Source organism: Pelodiscus sinensis, chromosome 6 (assembly GCF_049634645.1).
Source record: "Pelodiscus sinensis isolate JC-2024 chromosome 6, ASM4963464v1, whole genome shotgun sequence".
NCBI lineage: Eukaryota > Metazoa > Chordata > Testudines > Trionychidae > Pelodiscus > Pelodiscus sinensis.
The window spans coordinates 33978384-33992176 of NC_134716.1; the positions used below are offsets into that span (position 1 = coordinate 33978384).

Below are 13793 nucleotides of genomic sequence, written 5' to 3' on the forward strand. Positions count from 1 at the left end.
TCTGCAACAGACAATGCTAGTGGCTCCTTAGCAATCACATAAGCTTTGGCCTGCCCCGTCCAATCAATTTCAAAATGTCCAGGGATTTTCAAAGGTCCAATAGACAGAACCTCATGGTTTTGGATGAAAATCAGAAAATAACAACAAAAAGACTTAATTTCCTATGGTGTGAGAGGGAGGAAAATCAGGCCCACAAAGTGCCAGTTTGTGTTGAAGGCAAGGTAATGTCTGTAGTGCCCATGGTGGAATCTACACATCACAGGAACCAACTTAAAATGTTGTTGTCCCCTTTAGAGTTTCCAGCTTAGTCTTCATAAGCTGTACAACCCTCCAGAATGATAATTTGCATTCTCTTTGCATCAGCGGGGGCCATAACTAGCTTTGCCAGTGATACTGCACACTCAGAGTAGTGATGGGTGGGTGGTTTGAGTTATAGCCAAGGTCTTTATCTTCCTATACCAAGGCCGTGCCCAGAAGCCATCATTAGGGGAAGAGACACTGCATCTTTTTTAGCCATGTCATTGAGGAAAACACTTCACCCCAACGGTATTATTCCTGTCTCTGCACTATGTAGGCATAATGCTTTTAGCTACTGCCGTGCACACACTACAGCTCATCCCATTCTTGCAAACTTCTAAGAACCATAATGAAGCCCCAAAGCTGCGAGATCAGGCACACAAAAAGCACTGAAGATCAGGAAATTCCACCTCTAATATTGGTCCAGCAACACTAACTCATTTGTATTACAAATCTTGTGTATAATAAAAATAATATATTAAGGTTTATAGTTAACTATTTTATAGCTGACATTAGCTTAGGTAGGGCAACCTTAATTTTGTAATTTCTTGACCTTTGAATGCTTAGACTGACAACCTTAGTATTTCAGTAAACATCCTTTTGCAATCAAGTTTGTGATACTATTATTGTTAATAAAGTGGAACATAATTTAATTGTGAAGTTCACAGACATTTCTGCCTTCACTAGAGGATTGTGTGAGTACCACTGCCTGTCCTTTGTTTTGCATAGTGTACATGCTTTGCTGGCTTGACCATCTCAGCTAGTCAGTTCACTGAGCCAGCAACTGTGTATCTAACCAGTTGCTCATTTAACAAACTATGCACAGATGTGCAGTATGTTGATCTTTAAATGAGCAGCTAACAATTTCATGGAATGTAATGCTGTGCATGCTCAATATATAATTTCAAATGTGTATTGCAATTACATAATTGTGGGGTTTTATGATTATTTTATTGGCATGAATTTAAGATGACTCCTTTTCAATAGTTATATAAGTCATCTAAAACAAGTGCCAAAAATCTACTACTTTCTTTGTGCAATATGATATATTCTGTTCACTTCATATTGTGGAGAGGTTTTTGCAGATTTTTTTAATGGTCTTAATTTCTTCATCTCCCTGCCCTTGGAGACATCAGAATCACAATCATCTAGTTTGACCTCAAGCACATTGCAGACCACAGAACCTCACCCATTCACTCCTGTAATTCATGCCTAGCCTCTGGCTGAGTTACTAAAGTCCTCACACCATGGTTTAAAGATTTAAAATTACAAAAAACAAAATCATAATTTACACCAGTTAAACCTGTAAGTGACACATGCTGCAGAGGAAGGCAAAAAAAAATCCCAGAGACTCTGCCAATCTGACCCCAGGGAAAATTCCTTCCCAATCCCAAATATTGTGATCAGTGAAATTCTGATCATGTGGGCAAGACCGACCAACCCGACATCTGGGAAAGAATTCTCTGTAGTACAGGTTGGACCTCTCTAGTCTGGTAGACTCAGCACCTGACAGAATTTGCCAGACCATGGGAGGTCATTATTGGCTAGCAGCATTGCCAACACTTCCTGCTTCTTGGGCTCTTAGAAGACATTTAGGAGAAAATTAGAACTAAACACAACACTGAGAACAAAGACTGGTGGCTGTAAACAAACTTTATGGGACCATGATAAACTTGGCCACACCCATGGTAAGTGGACTTCTATCCAGTTATCTAAAATCATGCCAGACCACAGAGGCAGCTGGACCAGAGAATGCCATTGTAGGCAGTGTCATTCCCTCCCCCCCCCCCCCAAATTTTATCAAGATTCATCCTGAAGATAGAGTTTTTTTGCCCTAGTGCTCTCCTTGGAAGGCTGTTCCAGGACTTCACTCCTCTGATGTTTAGAAACTTGTAAAACTTCTTTTCATTACTATTATTAGTATAATTATACCAACCTTGGATGGCAAGAAAAATTACTTAGATTTTGGATATTAAAAATCTACTATTTTGTTCTAAAATATTTTTTCTAATGTGGTAATTTTCAAATCTGAATCTCATAATCTGACGAAGTTAGAAGCATGAGGAGTGATGGAGTCTCAAGACCAAATGCTAGCCTTGTTTTTTTTGTGAGATAGTGGAACATGTATGAACTGAACCAGGGGTCAATATTATCCATATTGGACCTTTGACCAGTAGAGTTTTGTGGAAAAAATTGTATTCAGAGGAAAGAAGGAAATTCTGGTTTTTTGCTTTTAAAAGCTTCTTGGCCCCCAAATTAAAGAGATTATCAAGTAAAATGCAGGTGACACTTTATGGTACAAGTTCAATAGAGAATGCATGGTGCTAAGGTATCATATAAAGTGGCATGAGTTTGGAAAAGCTGCAGTGCTCAAAAAGAAGGGTTACTCACTAGTAACCATTGTTGTTCAAGAGTCAACTCAGTAGATGTGGATTATGCTCGCAGAGGGCTGAAAGATTTTTTTAAAAATTGTCTTCTATATACTCTCATTTTCTTTCTCCACACGGTTGTATTTTTATTAAAATTTCAACTATTCATATTTTACATTAATAAAATTATAGAAAATCTAAACCATTTTTCTACAGCCAAAAGAGAAAGAGAAAGCATTCTCATCTGTGAGGTGCCAAGCAAGGTTATGGATGTTATATAAATAATACGTTGGAAGGTAATTGCAAACTTCAGACTAGTTATACTCTGAAATAAATCATGTTCAAATTCATCTCTCATGGGTGACAACTTATTTAAGAGAGGTTTATTTACTAAAAAAGGTACATAAATGACTTACTACTTCTATTCAGCAGTCGAGAGCCAATTACTACTGTACTTCAGTATGAGCAAACAGGAGTTTGGTCAAGTTTCCAGTTAGCAATAATCATTGCTACAATACTGCATGACTAGTATGTACATACAAAATAGTATGCAGTGGAAAAAAAGCAAGGGTGTGGGATGTCAACTTATTACTCTGATGAAATAAGAGCCTCATCTACAAATAGACCTGTCAAGAAATTTGCTCTTCTAGTTTTCTCCAGTGCAAAAGATGTGTTTCAAGCACTTAAGGTTTCAGGAATTATGGCTGAGTGACTGATGTGGAGAATTTCATTTCTGTTGTGAATTACAGAGAGTTTTATCAACTCAGACCACATTTTTAATAGCTTCAGAAACACAAAAAGTATTCACAAGTATTGGTAATCTCTTATCAGTACCAAACAGAAATACCATTGATATCTGGGTTAATCTTGTCTGAAGCTATTTAACCATGGGGGCTGTTCCATTTCTTCCTGTTACAATGCACTAGATTGAAACTAGACACTAGTTTCAATGTAGTGTTCTGTCATTGGTACAGCCAATACACTCTGGCCAAATTGGAAAATTTCAGATCATGTAACTGTACTAGAGTGGGCACTCTATCTAATTCCTTCGAAAACAACATATTTTTAAATTAGCTTTCTTGGTGCATTCACCTATTTAAACTGTAAGGAAATAATTAAATTTGCTTGCATCACAAAGTCCGTGGTTGACCTCTAGTTCTCTCTCAGACACAGAGACCTTGATTTTCCAGTGTAATTATTTACACTAGTGCAAGGCGAGTGCAATATGTTACCATTCTGATTTGGCAGCATGTTGCATTCAATTTCCAATGATGTCAATGGTCACATGACCCAGCGACCATTATTAATTAGGTGTCCATTATCCACAGGTACAAAAATACTTGCTGGCTGTGGAGGTTATGCCTTGGGGAGAACCTATATTTGGGTGAATAGCATCAATCCATGTTTATGAATATTCATTGACCTAAGTTGATTTTCATGGGAAGGGCTAGAAGCCAGCCTTACTCTGCTTTAATTTCATTCATGGTTCTAGACTAACCTTTCATACAGCCATATGTTATTCCCTAATTTTTCTGTTTTTAGGGACTGTATTCCTGCTTGGATGGATTTTGTATGACTGATTACAGTAATGCTTTTTGTTGTTCCAGAACTGAATCATTTCAAAACATCTTGAGTAATGGTTTGCTATGAATAAAATACCCACTCCTGTTCCATGGCAACAAGTCTGTTTCCAGCATTTACCATCTGGTAGTTCGTTTCCCTGTTACTTACTCTCTCTAGTTTTGTTCAGCAGCTAGCATTAGTCATTCCCCATCCATTTTTACTTCAGTATCTGACATTTTCGCTATTGCTCATCACACATTTCAGTACTTATGGATTATTAAACACCTGCAGAAGTGCAATTGATTGAACTGACTGAACACACCAAACATGCTTTTAAAATCAACAAATAGATCAAGGGGGAAGGGCATTGCTTTAGCTGATGTGTCAGTGATTTTTATTACACTTTTCTTATTATTGTTAAATATTTATTTTGCTGTAGAGTCCTATGGTTCCACAGGATCTTAGTGAAAATTGTGCAGACATTATTAAAAATAATCTTTCAGTTTAAGTCTTCCTGATTGTTTACAAATTTTTCTATTTTCTTCGTGAAGATCCTTATTTATATTTTTTCATTAAATAAAACTGACTTATAACCACCATGTATCCAGGTACCTAGTTGGTCCATGTTAATCAATGGGGGGAGGGGGAGGTTTGTTGGTTTTTGCTGTAATGTTGTCCTAGTCCTTCCTTTCCCTGCTCCATCTTTATTACATCAGTGTTAAATCTTTTCTAAGGACTGATCAATGTATAACTTGTGTACCACTGTAACTATATAGGTTTAGGAATAGGGATGTTAAAGACTAGTTGACAAGTTGACTATCCGATAAGCATTTGCTTGTTGGATAGTCTTTTGACTAGTCAATATCTCCCCCCCCCCCCGCTGCCTCTATTAGAGGCAGCAAAGTGGGGGGAGGGAAGGGGTACTTCAAAGTGGCAGTGCTGCACATCTGTGTGGCGCTGCCACTTTGAAACCCCAAGGTGGCGTTTTAAAGGGGGAGCCGCCTCACAGCTGATCTGAGGATCAGATGTGAGGTGGCTGCCCCTTTGAATCGCCACCTCTGCGCCTTTCAAAGGGGCAGTGGAGCCCAGGATCAGCTGGGGACTCCCCAGGTGATCCCGGGCTCTGCGTGGCACTCCCCCAGAACCTGGGGTCAGCTGGGAAGTCCCCAGCTGATCCCGGGTTTCAGGGAAATGCCGAGGGGAGCTTGGGATCAGTTGGAGATTCACCAGCTGACCCTGGGCTCCACTGCCCCTTGGAAACGCACGGAGACAGTGATTCAAAGGGCAGCTGCTGTGGAGCCCGGGGTCAGCTGAGGACTAACCCGCTGACCCCAGGCTCCTAATGGCATACAGCATAGCATGGAACCTGGGGTCAGCGGGCGAGTCCTCAGCTGACTCTGCTGGGGACTCTTGTGCGTTTCAAAGCGGCACGTCTCATGCAGGCCGGAGTCAGCGAGACTTCCCGATAGCCCCAGGCTGTACTCGGATTTCCACATTTCTCCTTTGAAATATACAAGAGTCCCCACAGGGGCTCTTGTACATTTCAAAGGAGGAATACAGAAGTGCCTATCAACTAGGCGATGGAAATTCCATTGATTAGTCAATTAACCACATTTTAACATCCTTATTTAGGAACAGGAATAGTTAATGTTTCAGGCCCACCAATGTGGATGCAATTATGCCAGTATAAAGTTGCTTACAAAAGTATAGCTTATTCCTTTATATTTATTCTAGGCAATTCTTCTGACACTTATGTTGCTGGATATTGCAAGTGTTTGTTCCAGTAAGGCCACAATAGAGCTGCTGTTTCTTTCATATGGCATTTGAAAAACAATGGATTGGATTATACAGTAATTGAATTTTAAGATTTGAAAGCCATTCTGATGCTTCTAGGGTAGCTAGGTGGATTCCCCTTGTACACCACTGTGTGAATGAGGCGTTTGTCTGTGATGGGTTGTAGGCTTTGTACCTCATCACAGTCATAATTTGGTGGTTCTTAGATTTTGCATTTGTAGAGAAAATATCTATACTTTTTGTGCACTGTCAGAGTGCATTTGGATGCTGGCCCCTTCCTAAAGGGAAGGCAGAATCCTGCAACTTCTGTTTTTGGAACTTCAGCTAAGTCTTTGTAACATCACCAGTGGCTCACAGTTCAGGTCAGTGAGTGCTGATGTCCTTTTGGTTGGCCTGGAGTGTTGATGCATGTATCCAGAAAGGCTTCTTGAATTTGAATATGCAGAGTGGAAGTGAATTGAGATCTTGGTGTATCAGCAGATCCAAAGCAGCCAGAATCTTCTTGTACTCCTGGATCATAGCAGCAGCATCTTGCCTGATGTTGGCTGGCACAGTGCCTGCCAAAACTGGGAGACATAGTATTGGTGTTGATTTGAGAAAGGCTAACAATCCTGAGCTTGGCCTTGATTTCAGTGACACTAAGAATGGTGAGGGAGCCCTTACACCAAAAGTTTATGCAATACTCCACTGGTGATAAAACAAGGACACATACTGCCATTTGATGTGTGCATGCATTACATCCCTGCAAGCTTCTGAAGGATGTTAACCCTTGTTTTGTGAAGGTATTGGCAATAGCTCAGTGTCAGATTAAGAATAACTCCAAAGTACCATGGATTATGGTCATGCAATAAAGGCAGACCACAAAAGTGCACTTTAAATAGCACTTTGGCCTCATGGTTGTTCATGTACAAGTGTTAGGGCTCAGCGGTCTGGAGCAGGGCTAGGGAAAATGCAGTTTGCAGGCCAAATTCGGCCTGCCAAGCCACCAGAAACCTTCAGCAGACTCCTTGCTTGCCCCTCGCATGCTGCTCAGAAAAGTGGCTACTAGCTGTTTGTGTTTCTCAGCTGTGAGCTGGGGGAAAGAGAGGTTTTGGGCACTGCCCCCAACCCCAGCACAATCCCATTGGCCACTTCTAGCCAGTGGGAGCTGGCACATGCTTGCTACAGCCTACGTAGAGGCAGGCAGGGTGGCTGCCTGAGACGTATGCTGGGCTGCTGGCCAGGAGGTGCCCAGGTAAGTCTTCTGGCTACAGCCTCCTTCTGGCACCCCAGCCCTTCCCTTCCCCCAACCCACTGCTCCCCATCCCACATAACCCAAATCATCTGCCCCTTCCTGAACCCATACTCCATCCCAGACCTTGCACCCCAATCCCCTACCCCAGATTACATTCCCCTTCTGCCCAAAACCCTGTACCGCAGTCCCCTGTTCCAGGTCACAACCATCTCCTGCCCTAGGTCACAATCCAGACTCCTGTACCGCAGTCCTGTGCCCCAGGTCACACCTGCCTCCTTAACCCAAACTCCCTCCCAGACCTCACAGGCTCTCCTGCACTCCAGTCCCTAAATTCTCTTCTGCACTCAGCCTCCATCCCAGACTCTGCATCTCCTCCATTAATATCATGGAAGAGGGCAATCCTCAACAACTTTCCAAAATCTTGGAGTGGCCTCCCATCAAAAATTAGTGCCCTTTTAGAGGGTGCTTGCATTACTAGCACTCTCTCATCTGCATCAATGAATTTACAGAATGATGTGAATCCAAAGTCACTGATATAAAGACTAAACAGCATAGGGGGTAAAATGGATCCATAGAACTGTCCTGAGCAAGCCAGTACTGGTAGCAGAGTTGCTGTACACCAGCTGTTATGAAGTGTGAGGGTGGATCTGCTCCTATGCAAATGACACAGTGATAAACTTGTTCCTGAGTGTATATAGTGCCTGCATTAATTTATCGTAAGAAATTACAGATGGAGGATGGGTTGGTTTGCTTAGTGAACCCAGAGTTGTCATTTCAAAGTCAGGCCTCGGAAATCAGGTGGATCAGATGTTTTAATACAAGCCCATTTCTGCAGTAAAGAAGTTTGCGTTGAACAAAATCAGGCATTGTAAAATTGCTATTTAGTCATCGTATGATGTTAAACGGTGTGTGTGTGTGTGTGTGTATATATATATATATATATATATATATATATGTGTGTGTGTGTGTGTGTGTGTGTGTGTGTGTGTGTGTGTGTGTGTGTGTGTAAAATTTAACAATTAACTATTTTGTTTTTCTCCTTAGATTGTGTTTTTGGAAAAAGCAGATCAACAAGAGCAATTAGCGAAGAAGTGGGGCTTCAAAGCATCTGACATAAGAGAGCTTAGTAATCAGTAGGTATTGTATTTAAGTTCATTTAGTCATTTGGGTTTCAGTTTTTTCCCCAGATGACTGAAGAATTACATGTGTTTGCACATATGGATGCAGACTTGCATTAGGTCTTTTAGCGCGGTGTATGTGTATATAAGACATTTTGAATTGGGCTTTAAAAGTGGACAGTGAATATGCTTTTTTTCATTCTGTGAGTTGGGAGTTTAGCGATGAGTGAATTGTACTAGCTGATTCATATTTCACAAATTCAAAAGCCATATTTAGGCTCTACAACCTGTCACCAATGGGTAGATCGCGATCTACTGGTCAATCACAGGGGCTCTGAGTCAATCTTCATCTCCCTCTGAACTGCACACCTGCACACTAATTTTATATTGGCACTCTTGATTTGTGGAGCAGCAACGCAGGTGAGTAGCCGTGGCGGTGTGGTGGGTTGGGAGGGCTGAAATACCCTGGCCAGCTGGCTGTGGCATTCAGCCGGAGGAGGCTGCGCTGCACTCCAGCTGATCGGGTGACTTTCCCTCTGCTCCAGCACAGCGCAGTCTCTGCATCTGCTGAACTCCATAGCTACCTGCCAGGCAGCTTCCCCTCTGCACCCGCCAATGTGGAGCGTGGTGCACCCTGGCTGAGCGCCATGGCCAGCAGGCTGGGCAGCCGCTCCTCTTTGCTCCAGCCCAGCTTCCCTGAGCTCAGCCCGAGGAGGCTGTGCCTCGCTTCAGCTGGGCTGGAGCAAAGAGGAAGGGCTTCCCGATCAGCAGGAGCATGGCGCAGCCTCCCCAGGATGAGCTCAGGGCAGCTGGGCTGGGCTGCCCGGCCAGCTCACCATGGTGTTCAGCCCAGGTGCACTCTTCTCTGCGGGAGGGGGGAGTTGGCACGAGAGGAAGTGCACACCAGTGCTTTCCTGCTGCGCAGGTGCGGGGAATTGGCCCCAGAGGAGGCACGTGCTGGGGCTTCCCTGCTCCACCAAGGGGGCGGAGGAGAGGAGTCCTGGGAGGAGGTGGGTATAGGAGACTCCCATCTCCCACTGGCACCTGTCCCCTGCTGCAGAACCCTTCCCCCCCCGGCACCCTATCCCCTCTCCACCACCGGCACCCTGTCCTCACCCCAGAATCCTGTCTCCTGCCCCCACTGACACCTTGTTTCCCTGCCCCAGCACCCACTAGCACCCTTCCCCAGTACCATGTTCCCTGCCCCCACCAGCACAGTTGGGGCCACATTAGTGAGGCTTGGGGGGGGTTTGGAGGAGGTTGGGTTTTTTTTTGCATCTCCTTTGTATGGCCCCAACTGACTTTTCTGTGGGTCAGTGACCCCTGACTCAAAACAGATTCCCTGCCCTTCTCATAAATAAAGACAATGCAGAATCTTTTTGTGTTTGACGGTCTTATTTAAAAATGAAACCTGGCCAACAAACCCCCAATTGGGACCAAGCCCCCATCTGGCCATAGCATTATAACACTCCTGCACCCCCCAGACCCTAGATCTGAGCCTGTCATACATTGGATCCCTCTTCCCTGAGCCCCTCACATACCCCAACCCAAATTCCTGCACCCTCACTTACACAAGCCTGTGGCTTACTTAGTACCCCAACACTCCCCAGCCTGGAGCCCCCTCCCTGAGCCAGGGTCCCCTTCTCCACCTCCTCCAGCATCCAAATTTCTTCCCAGAGCTTGCACCTCTCACCCCTTCCCACACCCAAATCCCTCATTCCTACCCCAGAGCCCACACATCCTGTCTCAACCCAGAATAGTAATAGAAATGTAGCCGTATTAGTCTGGTGTAGCTGAAGCAAAATACAGGACTATGTAGCACTTTAAAGACTAACAAGATGGTTTATTAGCTGATGAACTTTCGTGGGCCAGACCCACTTCCTCAGATCAAATAGTGGAAGAAAATAGTCACAACCACATATACCAAAGGATACAATTTAAAAAAATGAACACATATGAAAAGGACAAATCAAATTTCACAACAGAAGGGGGATGGGGGGGGGGAGGTGAATATCTGTGGGCTAATGATATTAGAGGTGATAATTGGGGAAGCTATCTTTGTAATGGGTAAGATAACTAGATCCTTTGTTTAGACTCAGATGTAAAGTGTTGAATTTTAGCATGAATGACAGTTCAGAGGATTCTCTTTCAAGTGCAGATTTAAAAGGTCTTTGTAGCAGGATGCAGGTAGTTAAGTCGTTGAGACAGTGTCCTTTCTGGTTGAAATGGCAAGAAACTGTTTTTTCTTCGTGATCCTGTCTGATATCTGTTTTGTGGGCACTGATCCTTTGGCGAAGTGTCTGAGACGTTTGTCCAATGTACATAGCAGACGGACACTTTCGGCACATGATAGCATAAATTATATTTCTGGATTCGCAGGAATGTGTTCTTGATCTTATAATTCACTTGGTTAGGTCCAATAATGGTATCAGCAGAGTGAATATGTGGACAAAGCTGGCAACGGGGTTTTGTCCTTTTCATATGTGTTCATTTTTTTAAATTGTATCCTTTGGTATATATGGTTGTGACTATTTTCTTCCACTATTTGATCTGAGGAAGTGGGTCTGGCCCACGAAAGGTCATCATCTAATAAACCATCTTGTTAGTCTTTAAAGTGCTACATAGTCCTGTATTTTGTCTCAACCCAGTGAGGGTATGGCTAGACTGCAGGAGTTTTTCCAGGATTCAAGAGATATCCCGGAAAAACTTTTCCGCGTCCAGGGATGCATTTGTTCTTTTGTTTTTTTAGTGGAAGAGCAAACATGCTCTTTCAGTAACCCCTGTATTCCTCGTTCCACAAGGAATAAGGGGGCTTCCAAAAGAAGGGGGTTTTCTGACAATTGGTCCAGTCTAGACAGGCCAAATGTTGGAAAAATGTCTTCCTACAGAAGAACTGGGGGAAAAAAAGTGGCAGTGTAAAGTGTATAAGGGCTGGGGATAGCAAGTGATGGAGAGGAGGAGAATAGAGAGGGAGGGGCTTCAAGGAAGAGGTGGGGTCTTGGGGGAAGGATGGGGCAGTAGATCTTCGCTTGTTCTGAGATTTAAAAAGTGGTCTTGGGTGTAAAAAGGTTGAAAACCACTGCTCTACAACTAGCTTATTCTTTCTGAATATTGTAAAAAAAAAATCTCTTTTTTTTCCAAGTAGTTTATGCTTGAATTCTGTTATCTATTTTATTGGCAGTAGGCTATGCCAATAGATCCTGTCTGAAAAATCCACAGTTAGTTAAGAAGTGTATAAAGTGTAGGTAGTACTTCACTTTGAAATTCTGGCTCAGAATGGTGTCTGCATCAGACAGGTAGCTAATAAGACCGAGGGACAGATTTAAATATATGACGTTTCACACTATTGAACAGAGTTAAGCGAATAATACTTACAAGCAAAATTCAGCTAATATTCATCCAAATTCAAAAATGAATTTTGATTCAACTGTATTTATAATTCTTTAGTGTTCATGCTTTGAGAGCATTTAAATTGTCAATGTTATCAAAATAGCAATGACAAGCAAATTTGAAACAAAAATGCTTGAATATTTGGTAAGTATGAATGTTGAGTTTTATACTTAATTGTAATATTCAAAAGATGTGTTCTGTAGCTTTGTTACATGTATCACCCAATAGGGACAGAAACTGTGGTATGTAACTTATGGAACAAACCAACACAGAAAATTTCAAAAGTTTCAATATAAAGTGTTCTTAATCAACAATACGCAAACAATGCACAGAGAACATTGCATGAAAAATAATTGTGAATATTTTAGAATAAATCTGAAACTTATTTTTATGATATTTCATAATCAGAAAAGTGTACTTCAGCAAATGCATTATGAACTATTCACAGAGGATATGTCTACACTGCATTCCTCTTTTGAGATTCAAATGCAGCTGAGCAAAATTGCAAATGAAGCGTGGATTTGAATTTCCCACGCTTCATTTGCATAATCGCGTCCAGGCGCTATTTCGAAATACCCTATTTAAAAAAAAAGAAACGCTGTCTAGACGTGGTTATTTCAAAAGAAACCCCTTCTTTCTAAATTACCTTTACTCCTTATAAAATGAGGTTTAAGGGTAATTTTCGAAATAACGCCCAGATACAATTATGCAAATGAAGCGTGGGAAATTCAAATCCGCACTTCATTTGCAATTTTGCTCAGCTGCATTTGCATTCCTCTCTCGAAAGAGGAATGCAGTGTAGACATACCCTGAGCCAAATCTATTTTTAAGTCATTAGGAAGAAATATTTATATCCATAGAATTCATAAGAATAAGAGTCTTATGATACAACAAGAGGGCATTTTTTACTGTTCTTAAAATATTTGACATTTACTGGCAGGCCATCAAACAAGCATGTTGTACAAAACAAAAAACATAAGTTATTATTTAAAAATAGTTCTTTAATTTTAAAAATCCATATAAATTACTATGTTTTTTTAAACAGTGAATTCTTCATGCCAGGAATGGTTGATACACATATTCATGCACCTCAGTATTCATTTGCTGGATCAAGAGTAGATCTACCTCTTTTGGATTGGTTAAACACATATACATTCCCAACAGAAGTGAAATACAAAGATAATGACTTTGCTGAAGAGGTATACACCAGAGTTGTAGTAAGTACAAGAAATGTCTTCTACCTACTGTTATAAAGTGCACATTAATGAACTGTGTCAGCTTGCTAAAGCTGACAGTATCTCTAAAAAATAACAGTATTTTAATTTTGTTTAAATGGCATAAGAACTAAAAAAAATTAGAAATATTGTCATTGTCCAAGACTACGTCTAGACTGGCCCCTTCTTCGGAAGAGGCATGCTAATTTCTAACTTTGGAATAGGGAAATCTGCGGGGGATTTAAATATCCCCCACGAGATTTAAATAAACATGGCCGCCACTTTTTTTCCGGCTTGGGGAAAAGCCGGAAACGAGCGTCCAGACTGGCGCGATCCTGCGGAATAAAGCCCTTTTCCGGAGGATCTCTTATTCCTACTTGCAAGAGATCCTCCGGAAAAGGGCTTTATTCCGGAGGATCGCGCCAGTCTGGACGCTCTTTTCCGGCTTTTCCCCAAGCCGGAAAAAAAGCGGCGGCCATGTTTATTTAAATCCCGCGGGGGATATTTAAATCCCCCGCAGATTTCCCTATTCCAAAGTTAGAAATTAGCATGCCTCTTCCGAAGAAGGGGCCAGTCTAGACGTAGCCCAAGAGTGCCAACTAAGAGTATCTCCTTCTAGTTCTGATGTCTAGGAGAATAATTAGGGATGTGTGAACCCAGGAAAGTTCAAAGTATTCTTAGCTTCTCTCTCTTTCTTTTCCCTAAGGTGTTAGTGGTTTGCAAAGCTGACTCAAGTTTAGCAGTCAGCTAAATGTATAGCAACAACAATGTAGTTCCAATGAAACTGTAATGTGAATGAAAAAGTTATATTGCA

The 13793-nt window shown here is 42.0% G+C and overlaps 1 protein-coding gene across 3 annotated transcripts in view; it reads left to right on the plus strand.

The window, feature by feature from the left end:
- The window catches only part of GDA (guanine deaminase), a 69669-nt gene that overhangs the window by 16693 nt on the left and 39183 nt on the right, over nucleotides 1-13793 (plus strand). For all 3 annotated transcript variants that reach the window (XM_075931713.1, XM_075931712.1, XM_075931711.1), the window contains exons 2-3: nucleotides 8302-8390; nucleotides 12811-12982. In XM_075931713.1, the coding sequence (XP_075787828.1) occupies nucleotides 12821-12982 (162 nt within the window). In that variant the 5' untranslated portion in view covers nucleotides 8302-8390; nucleotides 12811-12820. The remainder of the gene's footprint in view (nucleotides 1-8301; nucleotides 8391-12810; nucleotides 12983-13793) is intronic.